The sequence below is a fragment of the Sus scrofa genome, chromosome 4 (genome assembly GCF_054392235.1).
Source record: "Sus scrofa isolate SSC_HxYL_T2T_F1_AM1 chromosome 4, Sscrofa_HxYL_maternal_Yorkshire_Landrace_v2.0, whole genome shotgun sequence".
NCBI classification, from domain to species: domain Eukaryota; kingdom Metazoa; phylum Chordata; class Mammalia; order Artiodactyla; family Suidae; genus Sus; species Sus scrofa.
The window spans coordinates 104,014,839-104,033,082 of NC_139386.1; the positions used below are offsets into that span (position 1 = coordinate 104,014,839).

At 42.5% G+C, this 18,244-nt stretch overlaps 1 protein-coding gene and 1 long non-coding RNA gene across 5 annotated transcripts in view; one reads left to right on the top strand and one right to left on the bottom strand.

Moving 5' to 3' along the window:
- Positions 1-18,244, bottom strand: part of LOC106510173 (uncharacterized) — a 34,812-nt gene that overhangs the window by 12,341 nt on the left and 4,227 nt on the right. The window contains exon 3 of one of the 2 annotated variants that reach the window (XR_014844242.1): positions 15,801-17,099. The exons of the other annotated variant lie outside the window; for it this stretch is intronic. This is a non-coding gene — a long non-coding RNA (uncharacterized LOC106510173). Of the gene's footprint in view, positions 1-15,800; positions 17,100-18,244 lie in introns of those variants that run through there. 2 annotated transcript variants of the gene reach the window in all.
- HJV (hemojuvelin BMP co-receptor) lies at positions 1,827-6,398 on the top strand. Of its 3 annotated transcripts, none has more exons than XM_013997208.3 (4): positions 1,827-1,961; positions 3,220-3,424; positions 3,820-4,397; positions 4,894-6,398. In XM_013997208.3, the coding sequence occupies exons 2-4, from the start codon at positions 3,328-3,330 to the stop codon at positions 5,515-5,517; spliced, it is 1,299 nt and encodes a 432-aa protein (XP_013852662.2). In that variant the 5' UTR covers positions 1,827-1,961; positions 3,220-3,327; the 3' UTR covers positions 5,518-6,398. The 3 variants fall into 3 exon arrangements, with proteins under 3 accessions (XP_013852662.2, XP_005663576.2, XP_003355258.1); XM_005663519.4 differs by having other exon boundaries at positions 3,238-3,424; XM_003355210.5 differs by lacking the exon at positions 3,220-3,424.

Genomic DNA, 18,244 nt, shown 5'->3' on the forward strand with positions numbered 1-18,244 from the left:
TGAAATAGTATTGAGATAGCTCAGTTTGGACACTAGTGGTGTTCATTGCTACTGGGTTATTGCTTCTAGGCCTTTTCAAGATAAAGTTAGGAAATGTTTGAGGATAAAATATAGCCTGTGTACTCTGTAAAACTGTGAGGATATACTGTACATAAAAGTATAGCTATGAGTTATACTTCCAATTTAAATTCAGAATTGTAGCGTTTTTACTTCAATCATAAATCTGTACCTCTTTATGCTACCTCTAAAATCCTGGTTCACAAGAATGTAATTACTCATTTGTTTTATCCCACGATATACCCACAAAGCTTTCAGAATAGCAATACCAACACTACCACCAACATGACTGCTTTAAAATATTTTGCACTTCTTTTTGTCCTTAGAGTAATCTCACTTGGGATTTCATAGTCAACTTATTGTATTTATTTATTTATTTGACTACAGTGACAATGCTGAATCCTTAACCACTAGGCCACCAGGAAACTCCCAAATTATTGTGTTTTAAAGTCACTTGGATAGTTTGGTTGGAGTCATTTTACACTTTTGTAATATAAACCCTTGTGGAGTTCCCTGGTGGCTCAGTAGGTTAAGGATCCAGTGTTGTCACTGCTGTGGCTCAGGTCACCACTGTGGTGAGGGTTTGATCCCTGGCCTGGCCTGGGAACTTCTGCATGCCATGGGTACGGCCAAAACAAAACCCAAAAACAACCCTTGTGATATGGCTTCATGGCATCAAGAGAAAAACTAAAATTTTCAGATACACATGTAAAATAAAGAGAAGAGTGTTCCGTGGGCCTCTAGATTCTGAATTAAGTATAGAGCAAATTAATGCAGATGCATTAGTGACACTATTTGAGGTCGGCCCTTGTGTTAATTTCACTTGGCAAATACTAAGAGGTGATGATGCCTATGGCTGCTAAAATATGACATGGCTAAATTCCTTGACTGCAACATCTTATAAGAGGTCACCAGATTATCTTACTCCACAAAAATATCTTTCTGAATCTCTTTTTCTCTCAGTTTATCTCTCCAAGGTCCTCTCCTCTGTGGATTAATAACCTTCAAATTTTCTATCCCCATTCCTTCTTCTTGCCCTTCCTAGCCTTCTCCCCCCAGCAACTCAGGAGCTTATATTTTTGTGTGTATTTTGGGGAAGAGGAATTGCTGTATAAATAAGGGAATGAAAATGGAGGATGTAGGGTAGACAGCTGCAAGGATCTGAGCTAGTAGACTGAAACAAACCCTCATCCTAAACAACTCAGAGCTCAGATTTCTTCTCTAGACAGCTGGCTGTTTTAGTCCATCTGATTTACTCTGCAAAGATGGGGGGTGGGGGTGCTGTGAACTATCTCTGTTATGGACCTTATTTAAAGTCAGCTACCTCCTAGATGTGTTCTGTAGAAACTAAATGCCATATTTAACATAGCAGGCTTGAAGGTGATGAACAAAATGTATACAATTGTCCATTCTAATTTTTAAAGGTCAAGAGCTCATTTTTAACAATACTTCAGGGCTGCCTGAAGTAGGCACTAACTAGAATTATATAAGCTCAAATTGGACATCTGACTTGATTGTCATATTTCTGCCCCCCTTCCGCACTTGGCACCCTATACTCCATATTCTTTCCAATCCTCCTACCCTCCCCACTCCCCCAACTCCAACACCCTACCCCCACCAATGTTCCTGGAATTTTGGACTTAGCTATTTTTAAAACAGTCAACTCAGTAGCCACCTCCCTCCCCCGCTCAGCTGTCCAGTACTCTGGCCAGCCATATACTCTCCCTTCCCCCCACATCAGACCTTCTCTGGTTCCCTGACCTCAGTGAGATTGCCACCGGTCTGGGGACCTGGGGAAGACATGGAGAAAGAGACGGGGGATCCCCTGGCTGGAGCTGACTGACACAGTAGACAGTCATGGCTGGAGAACTGGATATCAGACTAATATTTGACGTCTGGAAACAGTAAGTCAAAATGAAATTGCAATTCCTTTAATAAGCTTTTGGAGTGAAGTTAGACTTTCATAAAATTAAGACACCTTCTTGGATGTCTCTGGTCTGAAAGCTAGGATCTCTTCCATACTGAGGTGCCCCAGTGTCCATTTCTCCTTCTGTCTTATTTCTTTCTGTTCTCTGGCCATTAGAAGTTTAAATTTCTGTCTCTCCTTTGGGAGTCTTGGCTCTCTCCTCATCTGGTTGCCTCAAGACTACTAGTGAAGTCTCTTTCTTTAGTAGGAGGTTCCCATATCTCCTATTCTGTGGTTTTCTCACCAAGGCCAAATTTAACCTCAGATGATTAGTCACTGCTACCCTTCTACCCTGCTCCTACTTAGTAGTGCCCTTCACGTTGGGCTTCTAAGGGTGGGGCTACTCCTTGTTGTAAATGATTTCTCCCCATGACTCTAGTCTCAGTCATCCTACTCTCCCTCCTACATGACTCTCCCTCAGTCATATCCTTACCCTTGGAGAGGGTAGTTTGGCAAGAGAGAGTTAGTCCCTCCTCAAGCCCCATCCACATCAAAAGACTGAGAACTTCTAAACTTGCAAAGGAAAGATTAATGGAATGAATGATTCTTCAGTAAGGTTTGGAAAAATACAAGAACTGTTGACCCACAACAAACATTGATTTGCATGCTTGGTGTACATCCCATTATTCCATGAGAGAGAGATATAATTTTAGCTCTCTAGAGTATATGAAAGAGATGGGTTCCCTTTTCATTTGAATACTGGTATTCTAGAGAGGGGATGTGTATACCACCTTTACAACTTCTTGCTGAGAATTCTGACACAAAGGAGAAAAAGAAATGAATGACCCCTGGAGAGTATCCCATCCTGATGGGGAAGGGCAAGTAAGAGGTATGTTTCTGAAGTATTTTTCAGATCCTAATTCTATTGGGGAACCCACTATCCACATGATTCCTCTTTTTTTTTTTTTTTTTTTTTTGACATTTCTGCTGATTGGTAGCTCAGAATGGGGCAATACAGTGGACTCTGCCCCCCCCCCCAGTCAATTCAACCTTTCTTCCACCCCCACCTAGGAGTATTGCATAAGGGACCTGAAAGTAGCCACAAAAGCAGGTCACAGAGGCTTAACAGCCACATTTTTAGTTCAGGGACCCCCATTCTCCCCAAACTCCAGTCTGCTCAAACTTTTCTTGATCTCCGCAGATTCTCTTCACACCATTCTGAACAATCTTCAACTCTTCTCTTTCCCCCTGCACAGCCAAATTTCTTTTTTCAGCCCCTTACAGGACGTCTGGTCAAAATTCACTAGGTAGGAGGGTCATCAACTGGAAAGAACCGGAGCCTGGGGGGACCTGGCTGGATAGGTATGGGGGATCCAGGCCAGTTCCCTAGTCCCTGGTCCCCCCATGGCAGTCCCCCAACTCTAAGCATTCTCACTCTCCTGCTGCTCCTCTGTGGACATGGTAAGGAAGGGTTAGGTAAGGGTTTGGGGAATCTAGAGGGTAGGCTGCTATGTAGGGGTGGGCATGTGCGCATGTGTGAGAAGAGATGGGGGCTGAGGAGTCCCAGTCACTCGCCCCACTCTCAGATAGGTATGTATTATTCTCTACTCAACTTGGGAAAGGGCACTGGGAAAGCTTTTGATCCGGAGGGAGAAGAGATCTAGCAGGGCTTACACATTTTTAGCAAATCCGAATGAGAACAAGACTAGGAACCTGGGGCCTGGGGGCTGGGGAGTGGGTAAGGCTCTCTGTTGGGTTTTTGGATACGCTGGAATCCCTTGATGAGATTTGGGAGTGTTATGGTATAGCCAGGATCTGGGGGCCACCTTAAAGTCCTCTCTCCCTTCTGTCCTCAGCTCATTCTCAATGCAAGATCCTCCGCTGCAATGCTGAGTATGTATCTTCCACCCTGAGCCTTAGAAGTGGGGGTTCACCAGGAGCCCTGCGAGGAGGAGGAAGTGGAGGAGGAGGCCGTGGTGGAGGGTTGGGCTCCAGTGGCCTCTGCAGAGCCCTTCGCTCTTATGCTCTCTGCACTCGGCGCACTGCCCGCACCTGCCGCGGGGACCTGGCCTTCCATTCTGCTGTGCACGGCATCGAAGACCTGATGATTCAGCACAACTGCTCCCGCCAAGGCCCCACGGCCCCTCCCCCTCCCCGCGGCCCCGCTCTTCCTGGAGCAGGCCCCGCCCGCTCCTCCGGCGCCCCAGCCCCAGACCCCTGTGACTATGAAGGCCGGTTTTCCCAGCTGCACGGTCAGCCTCCAGGCTTCTTGCATTGCGCCTCCTTTGGGGACCCTCACGTGCGCAGCTTCCACCACCACTTTCACACTTGCCGTGTCCAAGGAGCTTGGCCTTTGCTGGATAATGACTTCCTTTTTGTCCAGGCCACCAGCTTCCCCGTGGCATTGGGGGCCAACGCCACCACCACTCAGAAGGTCAGGGACTCAACTGCTTCTTCAGATCCTCCATGGTCACCCCAGGGTACCTCTCCCAAGCCAATCTCTTTATTTCTCAGCAATGCTCCCTATTCCTTCTCATCCTCAACTACTCCCACATTTTGATTCACTCCTTCCTACCAAACACTTGCTGCTGTAAATCACATTCCCTTGGTCAAAATTTCACTTTAATGCAGAAAATCCTAAAGAGAATATTGCTGAGAGGAAAGTAACTCCCTGAGTTGAGGAGTTACAGAAAGGAAAGTTTTCCTTCTCCTGTGGGAGTTTCTGAGATTGAGACCAAAAAGGAGAGAGAGAGGGGTTGAGCAGGGATGAGGCAATATTGGAACATAAATAAGGGATCAGGAGTGAGGACCAGGATGAGCCTTGCATCTCTGCTGGGACCAGATCCTTGACTATGTAGTAAGGCCTGATTGGGGGAAGGGGGTAGGATGTGCTGAGCCTAAAATAAACTGTTTCCCTCTTGCCCTCATAGCTCACCATTATATTTAAGAACATGCAGGAATGCATCGATCAGAAGGTCTACCGGGCTGAGGTGGACAATCTTCCTGCAGCCTTTGAAGATGGCTCTATCAATGGAGGTGACCGACCTGGGGGCTCGAGTTTGTCCATTCGAACAGCTAACCCTGGGAGCCATGTGGAGATCCAAGCTGCCTATATTGGCACAACTATAATCATTCGGCAGACAGCTAGGCAGCTCTCTTTCTCCATCAAAGTAGCAGAGGATGTGGCCAGGGCCTTCTCAGCCGAGCAGGACCTGCAGCTCTGTGTTGGGGGATGCCCTCCAAGTCAGCGACTCTCTCGCTCAGAGCGCAGTCGTCGAGGAGCTATAACCATTGATACTGCCAGACGGCTGTGCAAGGAAGGGCTGCCAGTTGAAGACGTGTACTTCCATTCCTGTGTCTTTGATGTTTTCACCTCTGGTGACCCCAACTTTACTGTGGCAGCTCAGGCAGCTCTGGAGGATGCACGAGCCTTCCTGCCAGACTTGGAAAAACTTCATCTCTTCCCCTCGGATGCCGGGGTTCCTCTTTCCTCAGCATCCCTCCCAGCCCCACTCCTTTCTGGGCTCTTTGTTCTGTGGCTTTGCAGTCAATAACTAGGCCATGACTGGTTTAGAAATGATTTGGGGAAGAGAGATTGGCAAGGAAGAACAGAAAGAATTACTGAAGGAAACAGTGGAGAGACTAAGAGACACATGAAACACTCACATTTATCCAGAGTGAAATAAGGTTACAGTCTGAGGTTGAAATGATCACAGAATAAGGGTTCAAGGCAAGGTTTCTGCATTCTGGATGTCTGCAGGGGCTCCTCATCAATGTTCACAGTCTCGTTTATAGCAAGCAAATTGCTCCAGTCCATCTACTCTTGAGATCAGCCCTATAATCTTATCGGTTGTGGGGTCTTGATGATCAGTAGAACACTTAAGGGCTGAGATTTTTAATAGGGAAGAACTGAAAGAGGAAGACATAATCATTGCCCATCAGAAAGTCAAAATCGGGAGTTCTCGTCGTGGCTCAGTGGTTAACGAATCTAAGAACCATGAGGTTTCGGGTTCAATTCCTGGCCCAGCTCAGTGGGTTAGGGATCTGGCGTTGCCGTGAGCTGTGGTGTAGGTCGCAGATGTGGCTCAGATCCTGAGTTGCTGTGGCTCTGGCGTAGGCCGGTGACTACAGCTCCAATTAGACCCCTAGCCTGGGAACCTCCATATGCTGTGGAAGTGGCCCTAGAAAAGACAAAAAGACCAAAAAAAAAAAAAAAAGAAAGTCAAAATCGAACAGTATTTTCTCCTGAAAGATGGAAAGAGGAAGAAATAGTAGGGAAAAGAGTCTATTTAATAAATATATGTGGGTAAAATGTGTTCTGCTTTCTTGGTTCAGAAATGAAGTGGGTGTTGTCTGGATCTTTGGTGAACAGCACAGACAGGAAGGAAACTATCAGCCCCACTCCTAACCTGTTATTAAAGCTATGAATTCTTCATATTGTTGCCTATGTTGAATCTCTACAGATGCTTGAAATGGTGTAAAGGAAATGTGTTCACTCCAACTCCACTGAAACAGGGCTCAGAAGTATCAGATATTGTTTCTGCCCTCAGGAAGTTTATAGGCTATTAGGGAGACAAAACTGATTCACAGGAAAGAGTGAGGAGTGTGTAATTATTCACTAAATTCTATGGGACTATGAATTCAAGTGGGAAGATGGTTGATGAGAACTCAAGACATAGTAAGTGAGAAGAAGTAATAGAGGAGATGGGATTTGAAGTGATCTTTGAAGATTGGGTGGGATTTGAATTAAGGACCTTCCAGGCAATGGAAACCATCTATGCATAGATTCACGATTCAGTGAGGAAACCGGCAAAACTCAAATGAAATAGACAAGAAGTAATTTGATAGAAAGGTAGATGGGCAGAGGTCAGATTAAGAGGTGCCTTGAAAGTTGGGCCAAGGAATTTAAATTCAGTTAATAGGTAACATTCATTGAGAGCTTAAAACCTGCCAGGCGATATTCTAAACACTTTTAAAGTATTAATTCATTTAATCCTCACAACTCTTTGAGGAAGGTAATATTCTTATCTCTATTTTTATATAAGGAAACTGAGATACAGGAAGATTAAGGAATTTGACCACAGTCACACAGCTAATAAATATTAGAGCCAAAAACTGAACTCAGGCAGTTGTCCTCAGAGACTTAACTTTTAACCACTACACTATACTGTCAAGGAAACAGCCATTAAAGATTTTGCTTGTGGAACTGGGCAGGGAAGGGGAGCTACAAGCAGTGGCTGTCCCCTGCAAAAACTACTTACTTCTGTCACATGAAACCTATAAGGGAGAGCTGGGGTCGGGGGAGACCCAAAATGGAAGGAATCTAATTTGTGGAAGAGAAAACTGAAAATAGAGGCTGTTCTAAAGTAACAGTGCTATTCTGAACGGAGCTATGAAGGAAGTAACATTAACATTCAGTGTTGTTCCCATTTCTGGTCTCAGTCTCCCCTTCAGGCATTCCATTATTTGGGGTTTGCCCTCCCCGACATAATCTGCATAATTCACTCTCAGTCTCACCCCCCAACCATACTCCCCTAGGACACATACACAGCCCATCAGACAGGATGTCCTCTCTGGTCTGCCATTTCACATTGCTTTTGCAATTCTTCATCCTCTATTTCCTCCTTTCCACCTTCTCTAAGGACCACAGCTACTCTGCCATCCCCTCAAAGCACATCTCTATACTTTTTTAAATGACCTATAGTTAATCTAGAAAACAATCTATTTTGATGGAAGAAAATGGGAGAAAATATATCCATTTCTGTTCTCACTTATAGATAATTTAGGCATTTTAACTCAAAACATCTTTTTTTGAAACTGCTCCTCATCTTGGTTCTCTTAACTCAAAAAGGTATGTAGCTTTATCTCTCAGATGTGGGAATTTCAAGTAAGTTAAGAAGAATTTCATAGCCATTTGGTGAGTGAGGTTCTTTTAGGACGCCTGCCATGTAACACTGCTTCTTTTGCACAAACTTAAAGTTAACCCTATTACCAATGGAGTATTTTTAGGTGGGTAGCTCAAAATAAGCACGTGAAAAGATGTTCAACATCATTATTCATTATGGAAATGCAAATCAAATTAAAACCACATTGAGAAAAGACTCTACACCCACCAGAATGGCTGAAATTAAAAAGACTTGATCATATCAAGTTTGACAAATTGTGAAGCTCTCACATGCTACTGGTGGCAATACAAAATACTACAACCACTTTGTAAAATGGTTTGGCAGTTTCTTTAAAAGTTAAGCATTCACTTACCATACAATCTAAACATAGGCTAAGTATTGATCCAAGAGAAATGATAATTCGTGTCTGCACAGACTTGCATTTTCTTTTTTTTTTTTTTTTTTTTTTTTTTTTTTTTTTTTGTCTTTTGTCTTTTTGTTGTTGTTGTTGCTATTTCTTGGGCCGCTCCCGCGGCATATGGAGGTTCCCAGGCTAGGGGTCGAATCGGAGCTGTAGCCACCAGCCTACGCCAGAGCCACAGCAACGCGGGATCCGAGCTGCGTCTGCAACCTACACCACAGCTCACAGCAACGCCGGATCGTTAACCCACTGAGCAAAGGCAGGGACTGAACCCTCAACCTCATGGTTCCTAGTGGGATTCGTTAACCACTGCGCCACGACGGGAACTCCCAGACTTGCATTTTCATGCAAATGTTCATAACAGTTTTGTTGGTAACAACAAAAATTGGAAACTGGGGACAATCTAAATGTCCATCACCTGGTGAATGGACACCAATTGTGGCAAATCCATACAATAGAATACCACTCAGCAAAATGAAATAAACTAGTGATACACACAACAATGATTAATCTCAGAATAAGAATACAAGTGAAAGAAACCAAATAACAAAGAGTACATTGTTTTTTTGAACCAATTCCAGTTTTTATTTCATAATCAAAATAGGTAAAGATTCTTTTTTATTTTCACTGACTTTGTCGTATGAAAAAAATTTTCTTTTGCTGAAATGTTTTTATATTTTCCTAAACCTTGGGGATTAAGATAGCGGAATAGAAGGACTGCAGCTCAACTTCTCTCCTAAAAATAACAAAATTTACAACTAAATGCTGAGCAATCTTCAACCAGATGGACCAGAAACCTTCAAAAAGATATCCTACTCCAGAAGACACATCAAGAGGTAGGAGGGGCGACTAATATACGCAACCTCATACCTCCTGGGTGGGAAGCCCCACAGACTGGAAACTAACTGGTTCACAGAGACTCACCTACAGGAGTGAGAGTTCTGAGCCCCACATCGAACTCCCACGTGTGGGGATCTGGCACTGGGAGAAAGAACCCCCGGAGCATCTGGCATTGAAGGCCAGTGGGGCTTGTGTGCAGGAGCTCCATGGGACTGGGGGAAACAGAGACCCGTTCTTAAAAGGTGCGCACAGACTTTTGTGTGCACTGGGTCCCAGGGCAAAGCAAGATCTCCATAGGAATCTGGGTCAAATCTGACTGCAGTTCTTGGAGGACCTCCTGGGAAAACAGGGGTGAATGTGGCTTGTTGTGGGGGAAGGACATTGGAAGCAAAGCTCTCAGGAATATTCAGCAGCATGCCTTTCTCTGGAGGTGGCCATTTTGGGAAAATCTGTCCCCACCCATCAGCGCTGAGAAACCCCAGGGCAAACAACAACCCAGGTGGGATCACAGCCCCTCCCCTCAGTAAATGGCTGCCTAAAGACTCTCCAGGCACACAAATGCCTCTAATCCCATCCAGAGACTAAGCCCCACCCACCAGAGGGATAGGAATCAGCTCCACCTACCAGTGGGCAGGCATCAATCCCTCCCATCAGGAAGCCTACAGCAAGCCCCCTTACCAACTTCAGCCACAAGGGGGGCAGACACCAGAAGTAAGAGAGGCTACAACTCTATTATCTGTAAAAAGGTCACCACACCAAAAACCTATAAAAATGAAAAGACAGAGAACTATAACTCAGATGAGGGAGAAAGAAAAAAACCCAGAAAATCAGCTAAGCCATGAGGAGATTCTCAGCCTCCAGGAAAAAGACCTTTTTTTTTTCTTTTTTGTCCTTTTGCCTTTTCTAGGGCCAATCCTGCAGCATATAGAGGTTCCCAGGCTAGGGGTTGAATTGGAGCTGTGGCTGCTGGCCTACGCCACAGCCACAGCAATGCCAGATCCAAGCCACGTCTGCAACCTACACCACAGCTCATGGCAACGCCGGATCCCTAACCCACTGAGCTAGGCCAGGGACTGAACCCGCAACCTCATGGTTCCTAGTCAGATTCGTTAACCACTGAGCCATCACAGGAACTCCAAGACTTTAGACTGTTGATGCTGATGATGCAAGACATTGGAAATAAATGTCTGGAGGCAAAGATGGATAACTTACAGGAAACACTGACCAAAGAGATACAAGATATAAAACTTAAGCCAGAAGAGATGCAAAATACAATAACTGAAATAAAAAATTCACTAGAAGCAGCTAACAGCAGAATACAGGAGGCAGAAGAACAAATAAGTGAGGTGGAGGACAGATTAGTGGAAATTACGGATGCAGAACAGAAAAGAGAAAAAAGACTGAAAACAAATGAAGAGAGTCTCAGAGAACTCTGGGACTATGTCAAACGTACCAACATGCGTATTTTAGGGGTGCCAGAAGGAGAAGAGAGAGGGAAGAGGACAGAAAAAATATTCCAAGAGATAATAGCTGAAAACTTCCCTAACATGGGGAAGGAACCACCCACTCAAATCCAGGAAGCACAACGAGTACCATATAAAATAAACTCAAGGAGGAACACCCCAAGACATATATATTATCCTAAAACTCTAATGTCTGTATTGGTTGCTTACACTTCTAACTTATTTAAACATTTATTATTTCTGTTTAAATTGTGCAATTGTACAATATAAATTTGTAACATTTTGGGAATCCTTTTTTGGAAGTTTGTTTCCATTGATATAAAATTATAGAAAGTGCAAACTAATATATTGTGACAAAAAATGATCAGTAGTTGCTTGGGAAGGGAGGGATGGTTTACAAAGAGGCATGAGGAAGCTTTTGGGAGTAATATGTTCATTATCTTTATTGCGTCAATGATTTCTCGGGAATACATATGTTAAAAGCGTGAAATTTTTCACTTCAAATACATGTAGTTTATTAATCATATAGTATACCTGCTAAGTATGTAATTTAAAAAACAAACGGGTAGCCCACCTTTCCCTCTTCCTTTGGTGAATCAGAAGAGGCTTAGAATGACCACAGTATAACAAGGACAATTAGAACAAACTTTCCTTCTAGGAAAACAGAGACAAGAAGAGGATGACAGGGAAAGGGAAGAGAACATTTAACTATTTTCTACACTCTCTTCTACTCCTATCACAAGGACCATATTCCTTCCTCCAGATTGTCATTCTCAAGGTTAGAGACCATAGAAAGGACATTTTCAAGTTTAAAAACATTAACTCTGTGCCTCATGGTTTTGTCTTCCACACCACCAACAGTCAGCAGGTGGCGCTGGTGACTAAAAAGAATTGCTCGGTGATGCTGCAGCACATCTCTAGGAAACAATTAATTTCCTAAGATTATCTGATAAGTTAACCATTTGAGAGAAAATAATAAGTATTTGACAGAATTGGCATTTCAGGAATAAATTAAAGATAGGCACATAATTAAATAAATTGCTTAAATAATTACAACTTCACAATAAAAAAGTGTTAGATCTAAGACATGAAACAATCAAAATACACTATTTGGCTGCACAATTGATATTATTTATACAGTAATAATAATGTAAACACTAACTACTAATTTGGCTAAAATTGTGATATACCTCCATCATGAGGATGAGGAAAGGAGGAAAGGGAAGGTAGGAATATAATGCAAGGCAAGATGCTTAAAATTTCAATTATTACAACAAAAAAAGTAGATATGTCTAATATTTGTAAATTAAGAAACATAATTTAACAAGGGAGTTCCCATTGTGGCTCAGTGGTAATAAACCCAACTCCTAGCTATGAGGATGAGGGTTCCATCCCTGGCCCCACTCAGTGGATTAAGGACTCAACGTTGCTGTGGCTGTGGCATAGGCCAGCAGTACAGCTTGGATTCAACCCCTATAGTCTGGAAACTTCCATATGTCATAGGGGCGGCCCTAAAAGGAAAAGAGAAAGAAATAGGAAGTAAATATCAGATGAAAAAGCTGGAGTAATTGGAAGAGACTACCTCAGTAGAGGGAATTGAGGACTGCTGGCTTTTTGTGTAAGCGTTAAATATTATACGTTTTTAAGCTACATTATGTTACCTTATTTTTATTTTTTTTTAAATTTTTTTTGCATAAGTTCCCAGGCCAGGGATCAAACCCACACCATAGCAGTGACTGGGGTCACAGCAGTGACACCACCAGATCTTTAACCCACTAAGCCACTGGGGCATTCTGACATTATTTTTATTTTTAAAAGAGGGCAGTTTCACCTTGGCCAGTCCTAAGCATTTCCCCTTAACTTCTTATTCTTGTGGCCACCTCAACCATTTTTCAACTGCACCCAACCCCTCCCTAACTGCTTCACCCCACCTTCTATGCGTCATGACAAGTTCCTTCCCACATTTCTTCTCAAGGAAACATAATTTCCTTGGTCTAGTAATTACAGTTCTCAAAATCAGTGCCAAGAAATGGCACCAGCACTAAGGAAAGCAAAGAAGGCAGAACATTAGAAAATAAAAGGCCTTCCTCAATTTTTCTGCCTACTCCCAAACTATAATTTTCATCATCCTCCTAACAATTAATAGGAAGAAATAAGTTACATATGTTTCCTGAGATAAAACTTGTGCATGAATGAAGGGTAGGCTTTGAGAAAGTGAAAGAGAAATCAGGAAGGATAACTGAATTTTGCCTCCACTGCAGGGATATTTTGGAATCATTTTTTGCTATTGGTTCAAAGAACCAAAATTTTTAATATCAAGAGTTCTGTGTAATTGGAGTTCCTGTCGTGGCTCAGCAGTAACAAACCTATTATCCATAAGGATACAAGTTTGATCCCTGGCCCTGCTCAGTGGGTAGAGATCAGGCATCCCTGTGACCTGCGGTGCAGGTTGCAGATCTGGCCCCATCCCATGTTGCTATGACTGCGGCGTAGGCGGGCAGTTGTAGCTGGCATTCGACCTTTAGCCTAGGAACTTCCATATGCCACAGGTGCGGCCCTTAAAAAAAAAAAAAAAAGAATTCTGTGTAATTGGTCTTTGATACGGTTGGTCTTTGATAGGCACCTTTCTTCTACTTCTACCTCTGATGAACTAGTTAAGTTGGATTTTTAAAAAACTGATCAGTCTCCTCATCCTGCCCTCCCATCCCACCACACCCAAACAAAGAATTGAAAGGTCCTTTACTGAAACTGTAGCCTCCGAAACAGAGAGTGTTCTGCCATGATTTAATTTTCTCTTTGTGGAGGTCACCGCCCTGCATCGACCATGACCAAGACTACACCCTGAAGAGAATACATTAGTGCTGGAGGAGAAACCAAAACCTCCAGCAATGAGATGGGCTAAACATGCTGCTCAGGCTAAAACAATCCTATGAATTGACCTGACCTTTCTTTAGAATTTTTGACGTACTTAAACTACGCCAGGCCATAAGACAACATGATTTCTACATTTGGGGAACTCAGTTTAGTGGGAAGGAACAGACAGAAAAATAGATAAATGCTCAATATTCATAAAATACAGAAATTTATCCAATATGCTGCTAGGTACACAAAGAAAATGACAGTTAAATCTGCTTGTAGAAATCAGAGAAATCTTCATAAGGAGATGACTTTTTCCCCCCAGAGGATCAGAGATGCTCTAGTAGAAAGATCTTTGAACCATAAATCAGATGAATTTTGTCCTGGTTTTGTGAACTTAGGCAAGTTACTTGAGTTTTCTTACTGTAATATTCCTTTTTTTTTTTTTTTCTTTTTTGGCTACCCCATGGCATATAGAATTCCCAGGCCAGGGATCAGATCCAAGCTGCAATTGAGACCTAGGCTGCAGCTGTGGCAACACCAAGTCACTATGCCAGCTGGGGATCGAACCTGTGTCTCAAAACTGTATAGACACTGCCCATCTCGTTGCACCACAGTGGAAACTCCATATACCATAATGTTCCTTTATATACAATATCTGTCTGCCTACCTAGTGAGAATAAAATGTGCAATTGCTTTTTTTTTTTTTTTTTTTTTGGTCTTTTTTGCTATTTCTTTTTGGGCCGCTCTCGCGGCATATGGAGGTTCCCAGGCTAGGGGTCTATTGGAGCTGTAGCCTGGGGCCTACGCCACAGCCACAGCAACGCGGGATCCGAGCTGTGTCTGCAACCTACACCACAGTTCACGGCAACGCCGGATCACTAACCCACTGAGCAAGGCCAGGGACCGAACCCGCAACCTCATGGTTCCTAGTCGGATTCGTCAACACTGAGCCACGACGGGAACTCCTGTGCAATTGTTTTGTAATTCACATGTATGGTTAGCTCTGTGTACACTTATAAAATGCTGTTAACAAAGGAAGTATTGTTAAATGTCAGTCTAGATAAAAAACAGAAAACTGTTTAATACGTAATTTCTTCCTCTCAATCATGAACAACATATTCTTTCCTCTGCTCCTTCTTCTCATGATCAAAGAATCATCTTTGTCACTCAGGGGAGTGGGCTGGATGAAGTTTCAGGTCTCAAGAAAACTTCTGGTTGAGAGGATTCTTGGACTAATGATCTCCACAGTTATTTTAATTTACCCACTGGGTGGCAGGGCTGAGCCAACTGGAATACTGAATTGTGTAAGAATTTCTTAGAAGAGGGGAAGTTGGGTTAAGCACAAAATGTCCCATCTCTCACATGCTTATAAACATCAACACAGTCCAAATTTTCCTCATAGAAAAACAAACCATTACCTCTCACCGCTCCACCACCCTTGTTCTGATAAATAATTGGGCCACAGGCTTTGAGAAGGGATTGATTATGTTAAAGTACAGCAGAAGTAACTGAGATTGAGGTTTCTTTTTCCTTTTTTTTGGTCATTTTTAGGGCTGCAACCTTGGCATGTGGAGGTTCCCAGGCTAGGGGTCGAATCCGAGCTGTCGCTGCCAGCCTACACCACAGCCACAGCCACACAGATCCAACACCACAGCTCACAACAATGCCAGATCCTTAACCCACTAAGACCATGGATTGAACCTATGTCCTCATGAATACTAGTCAGATTTGTTTCCACTGAGCCACAACGGGAACTCTGAGATTGAGGTTTCTTATTGCTGATAAGAAATAATACTCGGTTCTGAATTAGTAACATATTCTATTCCAGAAATATATCCCAATTCAATTTATATTTAATAATATACTTTCTCTGTGCGATGTACTCTGCTAGATGCTATGAAGAATACAAAAATAAAAAAAGACATAGTTCTTGCTCTCTAGGAATTCATTACCTAGGAGAGAACAGGAAATACACATGTAACTTCCAAATGAGAAATATTAACAATGTGCAATGGAATATTCCAAGAGAATAAAATCCTATTTGGATATAAGGTGAGATATGAAGGGACTGGGAATCGAGAAAGGTTTTACAGAAGAAGAGTCATTTGACTGTCTATTAAAGAGTGAGTAGGATTTCAAAAAGCAGAGATCGGGAGGAAAGTCAGGCATTCCAGGCAGAGAGAAAAGCATAAGCAAAGGCAGAGAAGGATATATTAGGGGAACACTGAGTACTCGGGTTTGGCTGAGGTGTAGGATACATTTATTTATGAGGAAGTAGTGGGAAATGAGACTGGAAAGTTTGACTGAGGCCAATTTGTGAAGGGTTTAAATGCCAGATTGAAGCATTTGAATTTTATTCAGTAAACGACTTTTTTTTTTTTTTTTTTTTTTTTTTTTTTTTTTTTTTGCTTTTGCTTTTTAGGGCAGAACCTGCAGCATATGGAAGTTCCCAGGCTAGGAGTCGAATCAGGGCCACACAGCTGCCAGCCTACATCATGAGCTGCGTCTGCAACCCACACAAAGTTCACGGCAACACTGGATCCCTGACCCAGTGCATCCTCACGGATATTAGTTGGATTCATTTCCACTGCACCACAATGGGAACTCCAAGCAATGGGTTTTGAAGCATCATAGGAACAGACAGGAACTCAACTGTGTTCGTCTAGTTGTGGTCTATAGACTATAGCAAAAATATCAGTTAAAAGCTATTAAAATAATCTAGACAAAAGTAACAAGGACATGAACCAGAGTGGTGGCAGTGAAGTAAGAAATACAAGATTCTAGAAACACTGGAAAGATGGTCTTTTCAGAATTTGGCAGTTAATTGAATGTGGGGAATGCCAGAGGAAGGAATCAAAGGCAATTCTAGGATTTTATGCCTTGATAACCAGGGGAATACATAATGGTACCATTAAAAGAAACAAGAGTAAGAACTGAGTTTGAGCACAGGGGGAATATTATGAACTTCATACTGGACAGGCTGAATATGAGATGCCAACTGGAGCTCTGAAGACAGGCTAGAGGTTTCCACAAGTGGTGTACAGATGGGCAAACGAACACAAAGCTTAAAAAAGAAAAGGAGAGGGACAAGGACAAGTCCTTGAGAAAAGCTTTTGGGGGGCAGAGAAAAAAGCAATTGCTAGCACGGGAGAAAAGGATAAGGTCCAAAAGTCAAGATGAAAATATTTACATTTTTTTAAGGATGGCAGTTTTCAAATTATACAGGAGTTTAAAAGGCCTAAAAAAATCACTTGGTTTCCTCTGGAAATCTTTAAGAAAACCATCATTTCAGTGATAGCTGAAGGCAGACTGCAAAGGGGACAGGTTTAATTAACAGAGAAAGCTGGTGTTAGTTACTCTCTTAAGAAATTTGATAGTAAAGGAAAGAAACATGTGGGGTGATAGCATGAGAAGGGAAATAAAAAATGTTTATATAATAAGGCAACTTAAAAATATCTTAGGAGTTCCTGTTGTGGCGCAGTGGTTAACGAATCCGACTAGGAACCATGAGGTTGCAGGTTCGATCCCTGCCCTTGCTCAGTGGGTTAACGATCCGGCGTTGCTGTGAGCTGTGGTGTAGGTTGCAGACTCGGCTTGGATCCAGCGTTGCTGCGGCTCTGGCGTAGGCCAGCAGCTACAAGCTCTGATTAGACCCCTAGCCTGGGAACCTCCATATGCCGAGGGAGCGGCCCAAGAAAAGGCAAAAAGACAAAAAAAAAAAAAAAAAAATCTTAAAGAAGTATGCAATAGTTCTGAACAAATTATTTCACCTCCTCTCCCCATTTTTCCCTGAAGTTGTACAACTCCTAGATCTCTATTCCTTACTCAGCATAGTAGAAAGACAGACCCCAATAAACATGAAACGTGGGCTTCCAGGTGAGGGTTGTTTATTGAGATGTAATTGACATACAACACTGTATTAGTTTCAAGTGTCAACATAATGATTGGATATTTGAATATACTGCAAAATGATCACCACAATAAACCTAGTAACATCCATCATAATATGTATATAGGCACAGAATTTTTTTCTTGTGATGAGAGCTTTTAAGATCCACTCAGCAACTTTCATATATACAAAACAGTATTATTAATTTTTGTTTCTTCTTTTAAATTAGTTGATTTACAATGTTGTGCCAATTTCTGCCATACAGCAAACTGACCCAGTCATATATATATATATACACACATTATTTTTCTCATATTATCTTCCATCATGTTCTATCCCAAGAGACTGGATATAGTTCCCTGTGCTATACAAATAGGATCTCATTGCTAATCCATTCTAAATGTAATAATTTGTATCTACTAACTCCAATCTCTCAGTCCAACCCACTCCCCCACCACCAGCAACCACAAGTCTACAATACAATATTATTTTATTTTTTTGTCTTTTTAGGTCTGCACCCATGCATATGGATGTTCCCAGGCTAGGGGTCGAATCGGAGCTGAAGACACAGGCCTACGCCATAGCCACACCTATGCCGGATCTGAGCTGTGTCTGCAGTATACATCACAGTTCATGGCAGTGCCAGATCCTTAACCCACCGAGCGAGGCCAGTGATCGAACCTGCATCCTCATGGATACTAGTTGGGCTCATTAACCACTGAGCCACGATAGGAACTCTTGCAATACAGTATTATTAACTGCAGCTGCCATGCTGTGCATTACACCCCCATGACTTATTTATTTTACTATTGGAAGTTTATACCTTTTGACTCCCTTCACCCCTTTTACCCATCTCCCACCCCTGGAAACCACCAATCTGCTTGGATGAAGTATTTAATAATTATAGCTAAACTGAAAAACAAG